Source organism: Electrophorus electricus, chromosome 20 (genome assembly GCF_013358815.1).
Source record: "Electrophorus electricus isolate fEleEle1 chromosome 20, fEleEle1.pri, whole genome shotgun sequence".
Classification (NCBI taxonomy): domain Eukaryota; kingdom Metazoa; phylum Chordata; class Actinopteri; order Gymnotiformes; family Gymnotidae; genus Electrophorus; species Electrophorus electricus.
This window is the reverse complement of record NC_049554.1, coordinates 1,066,299-1,085,487: the sequence shown is the minus strand read 5'-3', so window position 1 is coordinate 1,085,487 and position 19,189 is coordinate 1,066,299. Positions and strand designations below refer to the sequence as shown.

The following is a 19,189-nucleotide window of genomic DNA, read 5'->3' as shown; positions in this document are numbered from 1 at the left end:
CATCTCATAAAGAAATTTAACTCTGCAGTGCTATGCAAATGTAATTAAGCCACCCAAAGAAATTATGATTAAATGTTTACATTTTTCAAGTGTTTATTCACTTTAAACCAATGTGGTCACATGGTAAATTCTACCAAGCTGGGTGGCCTATGACCTTTATGCATAAAAACACACAACTAAACATGAAATATCCTTGGTGGTTACATTCAGAATCAGAAGAATTTTTTCACTTACTTTGCCACACAGTGTGTCAACAGTGGCTTTACCCCCCTCTTTACTCTTTAGTGTCCCCTTGAGGTACATCTCCTTGGGCTCAGACACAAAATATGCTGTTTTAGCATCAAAAGGTTTGTTCTGGGCCTCAATCCTCTCCCTTTCTGGTTTGCGGAGGTAAACGGCCGCTGGACCAAAGCACTCCATTTCTCCATCCCCCATGGTGAGGCTTTACTGTGGAGTCAATTTTGATATGTAATTTCTGTGGTATGTTCACATTAGTACTTCATGTAGTCTTCATCTAATATTCAGTATTTTGTGTGTTGTGTTATACTTTCAAAAAAATATTAAGTAGAAATATATAAACTAAACACAAAATGTTCTCAAAGCTGCACAATGGACTACACAACTACACAATGAAATACAGTTACATGCATTAACATACCTTTTTTTTAATTCCAAGTAAATTAAATGGCAGTAGGAAAATGGCTGATTGATTATGAGACCTGAAAAAAATCATAATAAAATATTTAAACAGCACAATTCAAGAATTTGAAACAATGTGAAGAAGGCTGATTTACTCAGGGTTACAATAAAATACGAGATATTTCCTCACCCTTACCTCGTGACTGCTGGAGCCTCAGTGCCAACAGGGCTACTTATATAGCCCTATTAATGTTCCCCCAGCATAATGAGCAAGCTACATTTGGTCATGTGTTTTTGCTTGATGTGCTGTATTTCTTCCCTAATTGGCAACACGGTCATAGTGGAAACATTGCCATAGAGACAACATCCTCGTGTAGAATATCATGCTTCTTCAACCTGGTGTCCTGTCATAGGGTCACACATCACAGATGTTATTATTTCACTAAAGAGCAGTGGACACTGTTGTGCAAGTACAGTTCTTTCCCCATGTTTAGTCACTTTGTAGTTATATCAAGCAGCTCATAAATTCTCAAGATATTATTCAAATTATTGATGACTCTAGTTTTAAAATCATGGTTCCTTCAACTGTCATATGTATAATGGTTATATTTCCATTTGTGTTCTAAACAAACAAAATGCTTATACAGCATTAAATTACACACAAAATTCCATTAATAATTGTGTGTATAATTATGAATATGTGTCTGTGTCACTTCAGTGTTTGTTTTAAGAAAATAACAAGCATGGTTTCTCTGGTAAAACCTTTTGAAACCATCAAAACCCATTAAAACTGACACTTAAAACTTAAAGTGCATTTGCAATGTGTATGATGCCTTATTATCCAGAGTCCTAAAATCCTTAGAACTCATTTTGTTTCTGAAATAGAAGATACCCAGAAATAAAATATCTGTCTACATTTTTTTTTTTTTTTTTTTTTTTTTGTTGTTGTTTTTTTTTTTTTTAACAAAACTGTAAGCCCTCTGAGTGCTCCCTGTGTTTTAAACAGTATCAAAATATAATTGTTACTACCAGACAGTCTGAAACACAATACTCTTTTGGCAGATGGTTACTTGGCTGTTAAAGTTCAGAGGCTGCTGGATGTCATAACCTGCATTCACAAAATGAAATCCTGAAACACAATATCTTAATGTTCTTATTTGGAATAAATACAAATATAGAAGCTAGCTCAGCAGTGCTCTCATGGGTATGCTATTGGACTCCAGAATTTTAATCTACTTGTGAAAGTAGGATAAAAAAAAGTTTACTCATATCACTGAAGAGTTTCCCAGTTACTTGGAAGGGACTGTCTGTGAAGTAAGTTATTGTTGATTTTTATTTTCTGCAATTACTACATTTTTGGTGTTTTCACATGAAATGGATTGATAAATTGCCAAATACGGTATATTGTGTATGTGAACAGTGTGCATGTTATGAGTCATGGGTTTCCCCTGGAATTCACTAGCTAGTCCTACAGTGCAGCTTTTGTGACAATTGACATTTGACAGTAATTAACTTTTGTGATTTAAATTTATCTTTAATGTGAGTAAAACTGTTTATTGGTCATGATATGCAGTTCTTAATTTGTCCATTTATGAGTCTTAATAGTTAAGAAAGCTTTATGATTCTCTATATGTGGATTAGCAACCAAAATCTTTGGATTACTCTCAATTCCGTAACCTCAAGCAGTTGCTCCAGTCAGTTTGAATTTTGTATGCTTTAAATTAATAATAAAAAAAAATCAAACAAACAAATGGTAATTGAACTGGAATTTGATGCTCTTTTTAAGGTTACGGTTCTAAATAAAGGTGTAGAATTGTGTTTTTTTTCAATAGCCTGTTTTTCCTATTGTCAAATTGTTATTATTCATCCCTGACACACAGTATTTACTGCAGTGTAGGATCCACTCTTAAAATTTCAGTATAATTGCACTGGCACACATGAATATAGTCTTACCTGTTCCTACACAGTGTTGGATATATTCCAGCACAGGCATACACTGCCACATATTTATCTTGTGGGGACACTGTCCATCAATAACAATAACAATAAGGATTGTTCTCATTCTTACCAAAGTGGTATTGATTAAGCATAATATATTTTGATGATTTTGTATAGCATTGTTTTTACATTTTATAGTTAAGTGATATATAGATGTTATAGTTACGTGAAAGATAAGTGGAGATGCAACCAGGAGTATAATTTGATCATTTGAAACCCCAGTCTACATGGGAGTAGTCTGTGTCCAGGAACCATCATTCTCTAGCCACCTTCTCACTAAGATTTATTTTCTGGCTTTGAGGTACAGCTAATGAAAACCTATCATGTGTATGTACAGGTTACTCTTTAGTAATGAGAAAATATTGATATTAGGTTTCATTAAGTTTCAAAACTAGTTTATTCAGTTACTATACTTATTCCACCTTGTACAAATGAAGGCTCCTAGCCATCAGCATACCCATACCTGCGTTTATTTTGTCATTTGGGTTTCTGGGAGCAGTGAAAGTAAGAGGCTGTCTTATTAGATTAAAGGCTGATTATTTTTGACTGCGCTTCACTATCTGTGTTCTCAAGATATTGAGTCTAAAGTACTTTACATAGAAAATAATGTGACACTAATTTTAAACACCCTATAGCTTTCACTGTGAATACTTTCTGGAACTCTGTTCAAGAGTTTATGAGCTATTTAAGTGAAAGTGATCCTAGGATGTGATGGAGGGCGCCACCGCGTATTGATGATGTCCTTTGTTTTCATGTTTTCCTGCGTAGATTGTTATATAAGCACAGATAGTGTAGCAGCTGCCCTCCCAACCCCGCACTACGTATACTACTGTCATTTAACAGTACATAAAGGTCTATGAGACCTTTACTAAGACCTGGGTGCAGTCTGAGCAGGGGGTCCTTGCCATGACAGTACAAACTGTCATACACAACATGTAGTGAAAAGCTTGTACAATTGTCCATTGCCAGGTAAAAACAGAATATACAAAATACAATAGAAAGAATAAGATATACAAAGGGAAGAATATGGAAATCTAAAATATATAAAACAGTTTTAATATGTATAAAATATTTTAGAATATTTATTGTCCTATTTGTCATCCCATCTTAAGGCCAGAATGGCCTGCAAGCATTTCCCTCCCTGCAAAAGAGAATAATCCATTGTTGGGATGGCTGAAATCTTTCACTACCTTTTGTGGCTTAGTTCAGCACTGCTTGCTGTAGATAGACTGCAGGTATGGGAGCTCCATTCAGATGATGTGCTCAGCTGATCACACCACCCTCTGGAGAGCCTGCCTATCCTGCTTGGTGTTGATCCTAAACCAGGCTGTAATACATCTCGTGAGGACACTCTTAGATGTCACAGGTATAAAAGTTCTTTAGCACTGCGGAGGGCATTTTAAAGTCTTTCAAGCATCTAAGGTGGTAAACATACTGACAGGCCTTCTTCACCAGGGTCTTTATGTGGCAGGACCATAACAAGTCCAATGAATCAGTGGACAGCTTCCAAGGTATTGGAAGCTGTCCACACGCTCCGCTGGGGTAACATTCACCCAGAAGGATTCTGAGGCCCCTACCTGAGATCCTATCTGGTCCAGCTGCTTTACTGATGTCCACTCGCCTTAAAGCTTTTCTCACTTTGTGCTCTGTGATGGTGAAGTCATGATGATGAACTCTTTGTACATATTGCCATCAGTGCCGTTGATTCTGCTAGCAGGATTAGAACCACTGGCTGTAGCCTTGAAGCAAGCATAAAAGACCTTCAGCTCTTCTGTCAGAGACATGTATGCATTCACCATTCTGGTGGGTGGTGGTTGTTTATAGTTAGTTATTGTTCTCAGTCCCTGCCACAGGCTCCTAGAGCCAAACTGCTGGAATTGTGACCCTAGTATCCTCCTGTAGTGTTGCTTCACCTCCTTCATTGCTTTGTACACACTGTAGGATGCAGCCTTGTACTCTGTGGTGAGCCCTTTGTTGTAGGTAATACACTGTAGGGTGATATGGATGGTTTAATCCACCCATGGCTTCTGGTTGGGAAATGTTCTGATTTCCAACAAATCAAACAATTGCTTCTGTAAAATCACTGATATCTTCCGAACTGCACCTGAACATATCCCAGTCTGTGTCATCAAACGTGTCCTGCAAAGTGGCCACTGATTGGTCCTTCCAGTGAGCGACCTCCCTAGAAGTAGGAGCTTCCTGTTTCAGCCTTTGTTTATATTTAGGCATGAGGAAGATGGCAACATGGTTCAATTTCCTAAATGGTGGATGACACTATGTCTTGTGTTTGAATGGAGTGTCACAGTATTCCAGTGTCCTTTTGCCTCTGGCAAAGCATTACATGCTTGAGGATGGTGTTGTTAAAATCCCCCACCACAATCAGTGCTGCATCTAGTTTATGAGTCTGGTGTTGGATGAGAGCCTCATGTAGTTCACACAAGGCAATGTCCATGTCTGTCTGACTACAAACAGCACCGACTATGGACCAAAAATAAATTTCAGAGGAAAAAAAGAAAGGGTAGCATTTGATTGTCATGTGCTCCACGTTGGGTGTACGGGATAATGTGAGTGTATATTATTTATATTTATACATTTTATATATTTAAGGAATATATTGTTCACTTTGAAGTTCAAATTTAAAGACATTCTTTAATGTAGTAAACCTTTATTTTTTGTCTTTTTTAAAAGTACTGGTCAGGCACTGGCACATTACTTTTAAAAGTATCGAAAAAACAAGCGATACCCAACCCTACCCAACTTGTATTTAAGAATTTTCTTGTATTTTCTGCCCTAAGGCTGAAAAGAGTATGAAGATATGTACTAGTTTCTCAGCATTATGTAGGGTTAGCATATGACTTATGCTGGATATCTTTCTTAAATGATAAAATGGATTTATAGTAATATAATTTATATCATGGGTTTTACCTTTACTGTAGCGTTTGGTTTTACAGAATAACCATCATGGTCTTGGATAAAACAATCTTTCTTTGACTTCAGAAGAAGGAAGTTAATCTTCCATTGTGTGTATGTGTGATGATACCTGCGGCTGAACTTTTCCAGATTATGGAAACACCTAAGGGTGTTTGTGTAGGATATGAAAACCTAAGGAATACCATATTGCCGTTTTACGCTCTTTAAAAATAATCCTTTACTTCCTTTAAACTTTAAACTCTGTTTGCAAGCCTGTCCATCAAAATAGTGTACCTAATACACATATTTAATATATATGTATGTGCCAAGTGCTGTACTCACATCCAGCAGTATCAAATGTGAAACCTGAACTCTGAGGTAAGCACAAAATTTACTACGCTATGCTGCACTTCTGTGCTGTGATGTGGTCAGAAGCAAGACTGAAACACCTCATGCTTGTTACTTAAGGGAAATGCTGTTGGGGAATTACTTTATTATCATCATAGGCCTTTGTAGTGTATAATGAATAGCTGATGGCTAATTGCTTATTTATTGCTTGTAACATTGTTTAATTTTGTAACATATGGAAATGACTGTTTTGATGTAATCTAGATTGCTGCACAGACGTCCTGCAAACAGTCCTTTCCAAATCATCCCAAAGCTGCTTGATAGAGTTGAGATATCAGGAGAGTGCAGGCCACTGAAGCAATAAAAATAGCTATTATGTTCCTGGTAACATTTGGTGATATGTGCCTTGTGAAATGGTGCAAAGTCATGTTGAGGAAACCTGGATTTGTCTGATCAACCTTCCTCAAATATGTTTTGATGCTCCTTTCCCTATTGGTAAAACAATTATTATTCTTTGCTTATAACATCAACTATGTTTACTGGAAATGTTTGATGTAAATCTAAGACTGCTAGTTAAATTAATATGTAATTGGGGACTAAGATTTTAGTTGACCTGAAGTTAGCCTGAGTGTAATCCAGGATTATTTTAGTCAAACAGATGGGCCACTGGCATTTTTTGTCTTTTCCTAATGAGGTCATTAAACACTGGAATGACCTCACTTAGCTACAAAGGTCTGCCACAAATTCCTTCCATTATATTATATATCTATAAAAGTTTTATATCTATAAAAGTTATTCTTCTGCATGTTATTCTTCTGCACTTATGAGACTACTATATACTAACATGAGTAATGTGCTTCTGTTTTTAGTCATTGTTTTAATGTAATATAGATATAGTGCCTAATGCAAGAACAACATTCCTAAATTGCTTATATGAGCAACTTAAGATCATTGTCACGTTTCCAGTGTATGCAGACTGTAGGTTTTACATTGATTTTGATTTCTATACTCTTACATGTTACAGATTTCCGAGACCATAATTAGTGGCATTTTTCCATCAGCATCCTTTGAGGTGCTTGGCTTCCACCATCAGCAGAGGTTTCGGACTTCTGTTTTTATGTGACACTTGATACAGGGTTGATTGGATATAAATAGGGCTCTATCCGATTTACAGCCGTGAACTCATTCTTTTCTCCTGAGATATCCACTTTAATGTGAAATACAGGACAACTGTGGGAAAATTATGGGATATGTACCTTCGACAGCGCAGTTAAATGCCAGAGCTCGTGGCTAGTTCTGTTGCTATGGGGACGACTCAACGTAGAACATTGCGCGGGAGATTTCCTAAAATTAATAGCTAATGTAGCTAGATAAGGTTACGCATTTTTAACCTGCGCAAGTTTGCTAAACTATCTACGCTTTCTGTGAAAGGAGGGAACAGTGTCAAAAGACGAATATTTTCATCTCAGTGAGAGAGAAGTAAGTTTATCACCGTCTCTTGGTGTTCCGTTTTTACCCCTTATGCATTAAAATGGTCTATCTAGCCAAGTGTTATTTAGCTAATAGATAATTCCGTGAAATCTAGTTAGCCAGCTCACTAGCATCTTAGGTTCCTAGATAAATAAATCGGGAATATATCTAGTAGCTACAAAAATCTTAAGTTTTTTTTTAAAATCATGAAGCACTTGTTATTAGTATCTGAGATTTTGCCCTGTTGAAGCACATTATAATAAATCATAATAAATAAAGCATTTACATATCAAATGCTTTCACCTTTTTAAAATCAGTGGTGTCCCCATCATTTGAATTATAAACAAATGTCTCTTAAACCTATTTAATGTATTAAATCACATTGATTGGTTGTTGTCTCTGTTCATACGTGAAATAATACTCTTATGACTATTATTTTTACAAACTAGTAATCTGTGCTGGTTGTTTTTAGTACTCATGACAGGTTTGTATTATATATATGACGTAGCATTCAGATTTTCTGTAAACAGTCAAATATGCTGGTACCTGGATACTTGTTTTTAACACAAACAAGTGTGCACCAAAGTATGATTGTAGATATTATGTTTAGTATGAAGATTTTTTCTGTTCTATAATATAAGTCTCAGTCTGAATTTGAATACTGAATACTGTAGTCCTTTTTTGAAAATAGCTAAATAAACTGCAAGTATTTTTCAAAGAAGCTTTGCTGTTTTATTCAATTTATGCATGGACATTTAACATGAAATGCATATTTTATCATTGCTTTTTGGCATGCCATCAGGTTGTCATCGTTTATTCAGCCATCTCCTTGCCCTAAAATAGAGTCACATGTCATTAAGACTGATCTGTACTTTACAAATCTGTACTTTCTTTTTTTTAGGTTCTTTTGATTTAAGGGTTTGCAAATGGCAATGACATATTTAAGTGAAAGAACAGATATGTGCAACTAGGATTTATTGGTAAGTTCTCCAAGTTATCTAAATATCCCATTTGAAAATGTTTATTAAAAATCTCACTGTCAGGGTAATTACTTTAAAAAAATTAATTTACCTTTCCAACATCTCTGCTCTTGGCTCTCAGCTTGTTGACCTGGGACTCAGCGATGTCGGCACGCTCCTGAGCTTCCTCCATCTCATGCTGGACCTTCCTGAACCTGGACAGGTGAGTGTTGGCCTGCTCCTCCTGTGAGAATCATAATCATCACTCCCATCAGTGATGTTAATATGAAGTAAAACATTAGTTGAGGCTAGCAAAGAGTCAGTAAGTGTAATGCACTGCACACTGATTGTGCAGTGCAGGATTACATCTTACAGCTTCCTCAGCCTGTCTCTTGTAGGACTTCACTTTCAGCTGTAGCTTGTCCACAAGGTCCTGCAGTCTTGTTACATTCTTCTTGTCCTCCTCAGTCTGAAGAGATTGGCCATGAATTAGATTTTATTTAATTTGTAAGCAATGTAGTATATACATATTATTGAGTTCATACTGTACCTGGTAGGTCAGCTCTTTTACTCTCCTTTCATATTTGCGCACTCCTTTAACAGCTTCAGCACTGCGTCTCTGCTCAACTTCAACCTCAGCCTCCAACTCACGCACCTACGAAGAATATTTCAATTTTGAATTATTATATAAAACACCCTTTTAATCAAATTTGGTAGTTCTGAATTTGTACTAATTAGACTGAATGCAAAATACTCTAGACTCCAGTTTCTGGAGCTGCTTCTTTCCACCCTTCATGGCAAGACTCTCAGCCTCATCCAGACGGTGCTGCAGATCTTTGACTGTGATCTCAAGGTTCTTCTTCATCCTCTCCAGATGAGCACTGGTGTCCTGCTCTTTCTTCAACTCTTCTGCCATCATAGCGGCCTAGTACATAAGCCATGTATGGGTTTTAGTTTTTAGTAATTCTGAGCCACACTGGTACAAAATCTGAAGAGATATTCACTCACATCAGTAATGGCTTTCTTTGCCTTCTCCTCAGCATTCCTTGCCTCTTGGACCGTATCGTCCACCTCACCTTGGATCTGCACCAGGTCAGCCTCAAGCTTTTTCTTGGTGTTGATTAGACTGGTATTCTGTTGACAAGCCAAACAAACAAACAAAAACATTATGATTGACTACCAACTACTAACAAAAGAACACTAATGTCTCAAACTGAAACAACTAACCTGAGAGTGCAGCAGTGCCACACGCTCACTGGCATCAACCAGCTCCTGTTCAGCCACTTTACGTCCTCTCTCAGTCTGTTCCAGTGCAGATCTTAGTTCCTCAATCTCTGCCAGCATCAGATTATTCCTGCGCTCCACCATGGCAACCTGCTCCTTCATGTCTTCCTGTCCTCTGACAGCCTCATCAAGATGTAGTTGGGCATCCTTATGTAAAAAGAATCATTGTTAATCACTTTAAGAGGTATGTAAACATAAATGTACCAAAACTGAGATGCACCTTGAGCTGTCCTTGGACGTTCCTGAGCTGTTTCTGGGCCTCAGCAGCCTGGCGGTTGGCATGGCTCAGCTGAATCTCCATCTCATTCAGGTCTCCCTCCATCTTCTTCTTGACTCTCAGGGCATCATTCCTGCTCCTGACCTCAGAATCCAGGGTGCTCTGCATGGACTCAATCACCCTCTGGCTGTTTCTCTTGATCTGTTCGATCTCCTCATCCTTCTCAGCGATCTTCCTGTCAATCTCACCCTTAACCTGATTGAGCTCAAGCTGGATACGAAGAATCTTGGACTCTTCATGCTCGAGTGTTCCCTGAAGAATGTTGGAAGTTCACTGTTAAGCAAGATACTGCAAACCCACTTCTGCAATCAATATGGTGACATTGTGTACAGTTATACCTCAGCTTCCTCAAGAGCAGTCTGAATTTCGGATTTCTCTGTTTCCACTGTCTTCTTTGCCTTCTCCAGCTCATGGATTGTTTTTCCAGTCTCCCCAATTTGTTCCGTAAGGTCAGAGATCTCCTCTGAGAGGAAAACAGATATTCATTTAATATTGCTTAATGTAATGCAGCTTTTTAGAAACCTCATTTAATCAAACAAGTGTGCTTAGATCTATTTAACATACGCTGCAGATTCTTGTTCTCTCTCTTCAGGGTCTCCAAATGGTCTAGAGATTCCTCATATGAGTTCTTCATCTTAAAAAGCTCAGTACTGAGAGCGCGAGCCTCTTTCTGAGCTCCTTCCAGTTCAGCCTGGCCTTCCTCATACTTCTGCTTCCATTCTGCCAAAACCTGAAAATTGGAAAGAACATTAGATGTTGTACTAACTCCTGGTTTCATATTTCATAGACCATTTTCAATGGCAGATGCTTGACCTTATCAAAGTTCCTCTGCTTTTTGTCAAGGTTGGCAGCTAACGCATTGGCTCTCTCGACATCAATCATGAGGTCTTCCACTTCACCCTGTAGCCTTTGCTTGGTTTTCTCCAGAGAGGCACATTTAGAGTTCACTGCTTCAATGGATTCCTCTGCATCTTGTAGACGCTGAGCGAGTTTTTTCCTAAGGATAATTGCATGATGCCCTTACATGCTTGTTTGAGAACTTTCAGTCATTAGGTCAATTTTGCATACTTTGTAGTGTAGTTTACTGTTAATTGAATTTGATTACTTGGACTCTTCAAGCTCCTCAGTACGCTGGATGGCATCGGTCTCATATTTGGTTCTCCACTGAGCCACCTCACTGTTGGCCTTGGACATTCCACGCTGCAGCTCAGCCTTGGCCTCCTGCTCTTCCTCAAACTGCTCTCTGAGCAGGTCACAGTCATGACGAGATGATTGGACAGCATGAGCAAGGGCATTCTTTGCCTAGCAAATTCAGAAAATGTAAGCACATTTGTTACTGGATTGCTGCTCAGTTGTTAAAAGGTGTATATTCCAAAGATATTGAGTAATGTAGTCCTAGCAGTACCTTGATTTCTTCTTCAATTTGTCTCTTGAGCTCTTCAATCTGCTGTGTATATGCTTGTTTTCCCCTAGTTAACTGGGAAACAAGTGCTTCTTTCTCCTCCAGCTGACGGCTAAATTCACCTTTAAAAAATGGTAAATCTAGTTACTGTAGTCAAACAATCTCAACCATTTGACTTCTTTAGTTGTTTTGACTTACCATTCTCAGTCTGAAGGCGTGCTTTTTGTGCACTTATGTCATTCAGCTGACGGATATGTTCATCACTTTTAGCTTTGATTTCACTCAGCTGGTCTTCAAGGGTACGGCACATCTTCTCTAGATTTGCCTAGAAATATATACATTATAGAAAATATGGACAATTAAGATGTTAACTTTAAATGACGTTGGTGAATAATGTAGACCAGTGCAAAATATTTTTGTTATAGACCATATCTTAATAACTTAATATGTGAGAGACATTTCACCCCACTTGCCTTTGACATGTGCATAAAGTAGAACATTTGACTTAAATTAAGAAAAGTTCCTTGGATATTTTCAAAATAAATTGCTGTAATGTGAAATTAACACACCTTTGATTTTGCCACAGCCTCCATGTTACTCGCCAAGTCATCAATCTCCATTTTATATTCACTCTTCTCCTTCTCCAGCTTCTGTTTGACCCGCTGAAGGTTGTCGATCTGCTCTCCAAGCTCAGCAACACTGTCAGCTTGTTTCTTGCGGAGGGCAGCAGCTGTGGCTTCATGCTGCAGAGTGGACTCTTCCAGGTCACGACGCAGCTTCTGGAACTCAGCCTCACGCTTCTTGTTCATCTCAATCTGAGCAGAAGTGGCACCACCAGCTTCCTCAAGCCTCTCACTGATCTCTTCAAGTTCCCTGGAGAGATCAGCTCTCTGCTTCTCAACTTTAGCGCGAGCTGCACGCTCAGCCTCAATTTCCTCCTCCAACTCCTCAATGCGAGCCTGGAAGGAAGGTTTTAAAATTTTAGATATTTCCATATGACTAGAGGATTTTAAATTAAATTCTATTAGTTTGTACTGATGAATCACCTGGAGTTCTTTAATCTTCTTCTGAAGTTGGGCACCCATAGACTGTTCATCCTCGATCTTGCTTAAAAGTTGGCTTACTTCAAAATCCTTCCTATGGTATAATAATAGTAGATTCAATAAATGCTTCTATTCAGAGGCAGTCAATAATTATCTTTTTCATGTGTAATGTGAGGTGAGTTATACTTTTTGATCTTCTCATCAGACTGCTGCTTGTCATTCTCCAGGTCCATTATGGATTCCTGGGCCAGTTTCAGGTCACCCTCAAGCTTCCTCTTAGATCTCTCAAGGTCCATACGGAGTTTCTTCTCTTGTTCCAGTGAACCTTCAAGCTAAATTTGATGAAAACCAGAACAGTTGAGAACGCAACACCAGGACATTAAACCAGGACATCTGTTAAACCATTGCAATATTGTAAATAAACCAAAGATTGTGCTTGTCAAATTCTTACATCATCCACTTGTTGTTCAAGCTTGCTCTTGGCTTTAGTCAGGGTGTTGACTTTATCTTCCTCTGCCTGGAGATCATCAAGGGTCTGCTGGTGGGCCTCTTGGAGGGCTTTCTTCTCCTTAGTGAGCTTGGCAATGCTTTCATCTTGAGAGGTCATCTCTTCAGTCAAATTCTTGACCTGTATAATATCAAAAGTTTCAAATGTTATAGTCATTCTCTGCAATTTTGTAAAAGGGACAAATACATTACCATGTAATATAATAAACAAACCTTGTTCTCAGTGGCATGTTTCTCCTTCTCCACTTTAGCCAAGGTGAGTTCTAGATCATCAATGTCCTTCTTCAGCTCAGAGCACTCATCCTCCAGTTTCCTCTTCTTGGCAGTCAGCTCAGCATTGATTTCCTCCTCATCTTCCAGTCTTTCATTTGTCTCTTTGAGTTTGGCCTCAAGCTGGATCTTGCTCTTGATGAGCCCCTCACACCTTTCCTCAGCATCAGAGAGGTTTTCTGTTTCCTGTTTTTTTAAATGGATTTGTTAAAGGCTTTTTTCCTGTAGAGTCTACAAAGGCATGTCGAACTGTGTATTTTAAGCACTTACAGCTGCCACTTGCAGTTGCAGGTCATTTTTCTCCTGCAGAAGAGACACCATCTTCTCCTCAAGCTCTTTCTTCTTTGCCAGTGCCTTTGCTAGATCTTCCTTCATCTTCTCAAAGTTCTCCTTCATAGCAGCCATTTCCTTCTCAGTCTCTGCACTCTTCAGAAGAGGCTTGATCTTGAAGTACAGCTTCATCCATGGCCAGTGTTTCACATTCATGAATGAGCGGATGTTGTACTGGATAGAATAGATGGACTCTCTACAGTTGAAAATAGCCCAGATCAGAACCGTCAAGTTTTCATGTTCATTTTTTTGCAGTGAATTTTAAAATTTAAAATGCTGTTTTGTTTATTTTGCTTTAAACAGAAACATACCTCCTCTCCATCATTTTGACAAACTCCCTCCTCATGAGGAAGCCGCGGCACAAAGCTTGAGTCATAGTCACTAGATTTGCCAGTTTCTCATCTCGCATCTCCTCTAGGGTACCAAGCAGGCCAGCTTTGAAGAACACCTGAATCAGTATGTTTTCAAATAGTGTAAGCATACAGACTTAGTTCAGAGGCAAGGATGGAAACACTTGAGCACATTGAAAAGTAATAGTAATAATAATGAAAATATCTCATCATTTCATTTTGCACCTTAGTGTGTCCAAACTTGTACTGGGTGTGGTCCACATCAATGGAGCCCAAGAGTTTCTCTGCAGCTTTCTTGTTGTCAATGAACTGTCCCTCTGGGATGACACTAGCATTCAAGACTTTGTACCTGTTTTTAAATGGATATGTTAGTCTTTGCGGCAGCACAGTCAATTTATAATAATATTAAAACTAAACACTAAAGAAATTACCTTTGCTTGAAGTCACCGTAGAGGATTCTGCTGGGGAATCCCTTTCTGCAGATTCTGATTCCCTCCAGCACACCATTACATCTCAGCTGGTGGATAACCAGGAAATTCTCCATCAGACCTAGAAGGGCCAGGTCAATATTACAATATTTGTAGTAGATTTAGAATTCCAAGAAATAATAAGAGTACATACCTGGAGTCTTGGTCTCATTTGGAATTATGCAACGCACAAAATGAGGGTGTGTGCTCCTCAAGTTGGTCATCAGCTTGCCCAAGTTCTCCTGTGGAGTTTGACATTGCGAACAGTTTATATAGATTACATCTGTACAAACTGCTGTGTTTACCATCGGCACACACACACACACACACACACACACATTTTTATATATATATATATATAAACGTTTTCCTACCCTGAACAGAGCAGACACAGTCTGGAAGGAACCACCCTTCTTCTTGCCCTTCTTCCCACCACCTTCAGCTGTTTGGTAGAATTCAAATATGATGCTACAGTTTTCCTCATATTTTTTATACATTTAAAATTGCATCATTAGTTTTATTAAGGCTGAGTTTTTTTTTTATACTGAGTAATCTTAATATTTTTCACACTTGAAAGAATTCTGAAATTGTTTAGCCATCATCTTTTCTTAATGGACTGAAAGCAACAGAATATATGTGCAAGAAGTCCTTAATTTTGCCCCAGTGAAAATGTTTGAGACTTAAACCTGCTGGTGTTAAAGGTGTTGACGCTAGTTACAGAGTTCACATTTTAAACATTATCCCTTAACTTTGAAAGAAGCGAACAATTTAGCGATTAACTTACATTCAGCACCTGCATGAGCTGCATACAGGAGACTCAGGAGTTTATTTGCTGCCTTCTGGTATAGCTGGACAACAGAGTCATTCAGGGGGTCCTTGTTTTTGTCCAGCCAGCCAGCGATGTTGTAGTCCACAGTGCCGGCATAGTGCACCAGGGAGAAGTGGGCCTCTGCCTTGCCCTTGGTAGGTCTTGGTTTTTGGAAGGCATTACTTTTGCCAAGATGCTGGTCATACAACTTGTTCTTGAAAGATGTATCTGTAGCCTTGGGGAACATGCACTCCTCTTCAAGGATGGAGAAGATGCCCATTGGCTATTGGTTACAGATTTTAAAATTACTGCATTAGTATTTGGATAAATGGTTGTTGTCTGACTTGTCACTGCAGTGTATATTTTCATGTGTGAATATCATCATATTTCAGGAACATTTTCAGGGTACATAGTTCTACTTCCATGTCTTTGTATATGGGACCTAGGTCTTAATACCTTTACACCCCTTACCTTCTCAATAAGCTCAATACAGGCAGCCAGGTCCATACCAAAGTCAATGAACTCCCACTCAATTCCTTCTTTCTTGTACTCCTCTTGTTCCAGCACAAACATGTGGTGGTTGAAGAACTGTTGCAGTTTCTCATTTGTGAAGTTAATGCAGAGCTGCTCCAGAGTGTTGAACTGGTTTTAAACCATGAACGTTAACATCAATGTACTAACTGTTGAACCATGAGTATATAATATAAAGCAAACAGTGTAAATTCAACAAATATTTACATCAAAGATCTCAAATCCAGCAATGTCCAGCACTCCAATGAAGAACTGCCTTTGCTGTTTTGTGTCCAACATCTCATTGATTCGGATGACCATCCACAAAAACATTTTCTCATAGATAGACTTGCATAGAGCACTGACAGAATTGTTGACCTGAAAAATTATACATAGAAAAATTATTCATATACATATATGTTGGAGGTTATTTAAGTGTTATTTACCTCTTTTGTTGGCTATTAACACATTACCTGTGCTACAGTTTGGCCTTTGGTCACAAACTCATTTCCGACCTTCACTCTGGGGAAGCACAAAGCTTTCAGCATGTCAGCTGAGTTCAGGCCCAAGAGGTAGGCGATTTTATCAGCCACTGAAGTGTGAAAGATTGTAGTGTTATTCATTTAAAACGGTTGACATGCACAGTAATATGGCCCAATAAACCTGACAATTTCTCATATTTACCCTCAGTGCCATCAGGCTCAGCCTGCTCCTCTCTCTGCTTCTGCTTGAACTTCATGTTGCCATGATGCATCACAGCTCCAGTCAGCTTATAGATGCCTGTTTTCTCATCAGCAGTGAAGCCCAGAATGTCAATAGCAGTCTGTGTAGTAAAGAGAAGAAGAAGGACAAATGAAGATGCTGCATTTTTTAAGTGGTCACTTAAGATCTATGAAGCTGTACTTACATCTGTGGCAATAAATTCTTCCACATCATTGATGCTCTTAACTGTAATTTCACCCTGGCTGATCATAGGATAGTCATAGGGGTTGGTGGTGATGAGCAGCGCCTCTGTGTGGATAGGAAAAATAATATTTAGATATGTGTCAATGTAAACAGTGCCTCAAAAGTCATAGTGAATAGGAATTAGAGTTCATACCAAGCAGCTCAGGCTTGTGTCCAGTCATGAGTTGGTAGAAGATGTGGTAGCTCCTCTCAGCAGACAGCTGGAATGTGACTCTTGACTTCTCCAGTAAATCTGGTGATATATTTATATTCAATTTTACCATAGAATTTTAAGGAGTAACCTTATAACTTCACAACAGCATTATTGAAAAGATTGTGGCTGTACAATATGCAGTGCTGTGATTTTTCTGTATGGTTATCTGTTTAATCGTGTTATCGTAAGTTTTACATTTATTTCCCATGCAGACTTCCTTTTTCATGCCCATGTTGGATAAACCCATACTTGATATAACGATATAAAAGAATGCACTCATAATCACTGAAACTTACAGGTTTCAATATCAGCTGATGCCAGCTTGCCAGTTTGTCCAAAATGAATTCTGATGAATTTACCCTGGAAATTCAAAAGATGTTTTATATTCATATTTATATATTTTTGATCTTACCTGTTTTTGTTTTTAGTTACACTCCATTAAAATTTTGGACACCGCTCTTATGTACTTACGAAACGAGAGGAGTTGTCATTCCTCACAGTCTTGGCATTACCATAAGCTTCCAGCAGGGGGTTGGCTGCAACAATTTGGTCCTCCAGCGACCCCTAGAGACACAAGCGATTGTTACCGAGTGGACTCTGATCGCTTCTTAATGCTTTGTACACTTTACCAATTCAGTTACCTGCATTTTGCCAGCAGCAGGCTCTGCCTTCTTCTGTGCAGTCATTCCAACCATTGCAAAGTACTGGATGACACGTTTTGTGTTCACAGTTTTTCCTGCACCAGATTCTCCACTGGGGATAGAATAAGTCCTTTAGAATACGTAAGTCTATACAAAGAAGTCTATAGAAAACCTTATAGTCAGTCAACACTTACGTGATAAGGACAGACTGGTTTTCACGATCTATAGAAATAGTGAGAATTTTTAAATGTAATACAGCATTCAGTTAATACAGAGAAATGTTTTTTCACTATCTGAGATTAACCAAAAATTTACTCAAGTAGTATATGTTCTTGTATATATCAGAAACAATGTCAAAAAACATGAATTCTGTTCTTCTGCAAAGCTACTGAACAGTATCCTACCCGTAAGCATGAACTGATAGGCGTTATCAGAGATGGAGAAGATGTGGGGCGGGGCTTCAATTCTCTTTTTCCCTCTGTATCCAGCGACAACGACTGCATCATATACTGGGAGCCACTTGTAGGGGTTCACAGTGACGCAGAACAACCCTGAATAGGTCTGAAGGAGTTAAGAGATATATTTAGACATTATTATGATGGTATAATTTATGTTCTACAAATTGTGCAATTCATTGAGTCTTTGTTATGCTTACGTAGATCATCCATGCTGCATAACGCTCTTTGAGATTAAATAGCACAGATGGTTCATTGAGGTGGGTCATCATAGCCATGTCCTCCATTTTGTCAAATTTTGGAGGGTTCATGGGAAAGACTTCATCCTCCTTTACTGTGAGGGTCTGTGAAATGACAGTGGTTGAAGTACTGCACAGCAATGCAGTTGGCTTGTCTAATGGCCCTGTGAGATTCAGTACTGTGAATTTCATAGATGTGCACAGTAGAAGTGAAAGACTAATCGAGTATATTAATTAATCAAATGTACACGACTATTTAGAACATTAAGAATCTTGGATTTAAAATTGTACAAACTAAAAATCTTAGTAATATAAGACACCACATTCTTAACAAAACAATTATTTGTTTACATTTGAAGATTTGCATACATGGCTTCACATCCTTTTGCTGGTTAAATATGTTTTCGAACATAGTTTCAACAGTTACATTAACTAGCAGCATTCACTTACTTTGCCACACAGTGTTTCAACAGTGGCTTTACCCCCCTCTTTACTCTTTAGTGTCCCCTTGAGGTACATCTCCTTGGGCTCAGACACAAAATATGCTGTTTTAGCATCAAAAGGTTTGTTCTGGGCCTCAATCCTCTCCCTTTCTGGTTTGCGGAGGTAAACGGCCGCTGGACCAAAGCACTCCATCTCTCCATCCCCCATGGTGAGGCTTTACTGTGGGGTCAGATGACATGGTTGTCAGTCATACATATTTAACTTAAAATATTTTATGTAGCTCAAATGTTTTTCATGCACAATATTTTTTTTAAGTAACATCTTACTTTATTTGATTACAAATATAGGAAATGGCAGGCAGAAAAGGGCTGACGGTTTGAGGCTACTAAAAAAAAGGAAAGGAAAAACAGTTAAGACATTTTGTGTGGAAATGAAATTAGAATCCAATAGAAAGTATTACTTGAGCTATAAACTAATGCACACAGCTTCCCAAGTGAATAGGATCTTCAAACACTAATTACATTTAGCCAGTCAATTTTCAGTCGTATTCAAGAATTTGGAAAAATTATACTTTGAAAAGATTATTTTAATCAGCAAATTTCTCTCACCTTTGCAGGGTGCTTGGGGTAGTCTTAAGTGCTCGGGAAAGCCTCTTATATAGTGCCATTACTCTTCACTC

At 38.4% G+C, this 19,189-nt stretch overlaps 3 protein-coding genes across 3 annotated transcripts in view; all 3 read right to left on the bottom strand.

The window, feature by feature from the left end:
* Nucleotides 1-19,189, bottom strand: part of LOC113583818 (myosin heavy chain, fast skeletal muscle-like) — a 48,797-nt gene that overhangs the window by 11,665 nt on the left and 17,943 nt on the right. The window contains exon 2 of the mRNA XM_035520206.1: nucleotides 235-447. Coding sequence (XP_035376099.1) covers nucleotides 235-435 — 201 coding nt within the window. The 5' untranslated portion in view covers nucleotides 436-447. The remainder of the gene's footprint in view (nucleotides 1-234; nucleotides 448-19,189) is intronic.
* Nucleotides 8,075-18,895, bottom strand: LOC113583819 (myosin heavy chain, fast skeletal muscle-like). The gene is made up of 40 exons (XM_035520203.1): nucleotides 18,837-18,895; nucleotides 18,517-18,729; nucleotides 18,028-18,171; nucleotides 17,777-17,933; nucleotides 17,567-17,594; nucleotides 17,373-17,484; nucleotides 17,203-17,295; nucleotides 17,028-17,091; nucleotides 16,672-16,770; nucleotides 16,480-16,583; nucleotides 16,257-16,395; nucleotides 16,046-16,164; nucleotides 15,801-15,950; nucleotides 15,534-15,704; nucleotides 15,039-15,345; nucleotides 14,629-14,696; nucleotides 14,409-14,496; nucleotides 14,219-14,336; nucleotides 14,013-14,136; nucleotides 13,749-13,885; nucleotides 13,378-13,633; nucleotides 13,051-13,293; nucleotides 12,782-12,958; nucleotides 12,517-12,662; nucleotides 12,334-12,424; nucleotides 11,857-12,246; nucleotides 11,486-11,612; nucleotides 11,291-11,409; nucleotides 10,991-11,187; nucleotides 10,699-10,882; nucleotides 10,450-10,615; nucleotides 10,224-10,348; nucleotides 9,829-10,137; nucleotides 9,552-9,755; nucleotides 9,333-9,458; nucleotides 9,079-9,249; nucleotides 8,875-8,979; nucleotides 8,698-8,793; nucleotides 8,437-8,568; nucleotides 8,075-8,199 (listed from the first exon to the last, which is right to left on the bottom strand). Exons 2-40 carry the CDS (start codon nucleotides 18,715-18,717, stop codon nucleotides 8,179-8,181), a joined length of 5,808 nt encoding a protein of 1,935 aa, XP_035376096.1. The 5' UTR covers nucleotides 18,718-18,729; nucleotides 18,837-18,895; the 3' UTR covers nucleotides 8,075-8,178.
* Nucleotides 8,075-19,189, bottom strand: part of LOC113568831 (myosin heavy chain, fast skeletal muscle-like) — a 29,063-nt gene continuing 17,948 nt past the window's right edge. The window contains exon 40 of the mRNA XM_035520205.1: nucleotides 8,075-8,199. Within this exon, the coding sequence (XP_035376098.1) occupies nucleotides 8,179-8,199 (21 nt within the window). The 3' untranslated portion in view covers nucleotides 8,075-8,178. The remainder of the gene's footprint in view (nucleotides 8,200-19,189) is intronic.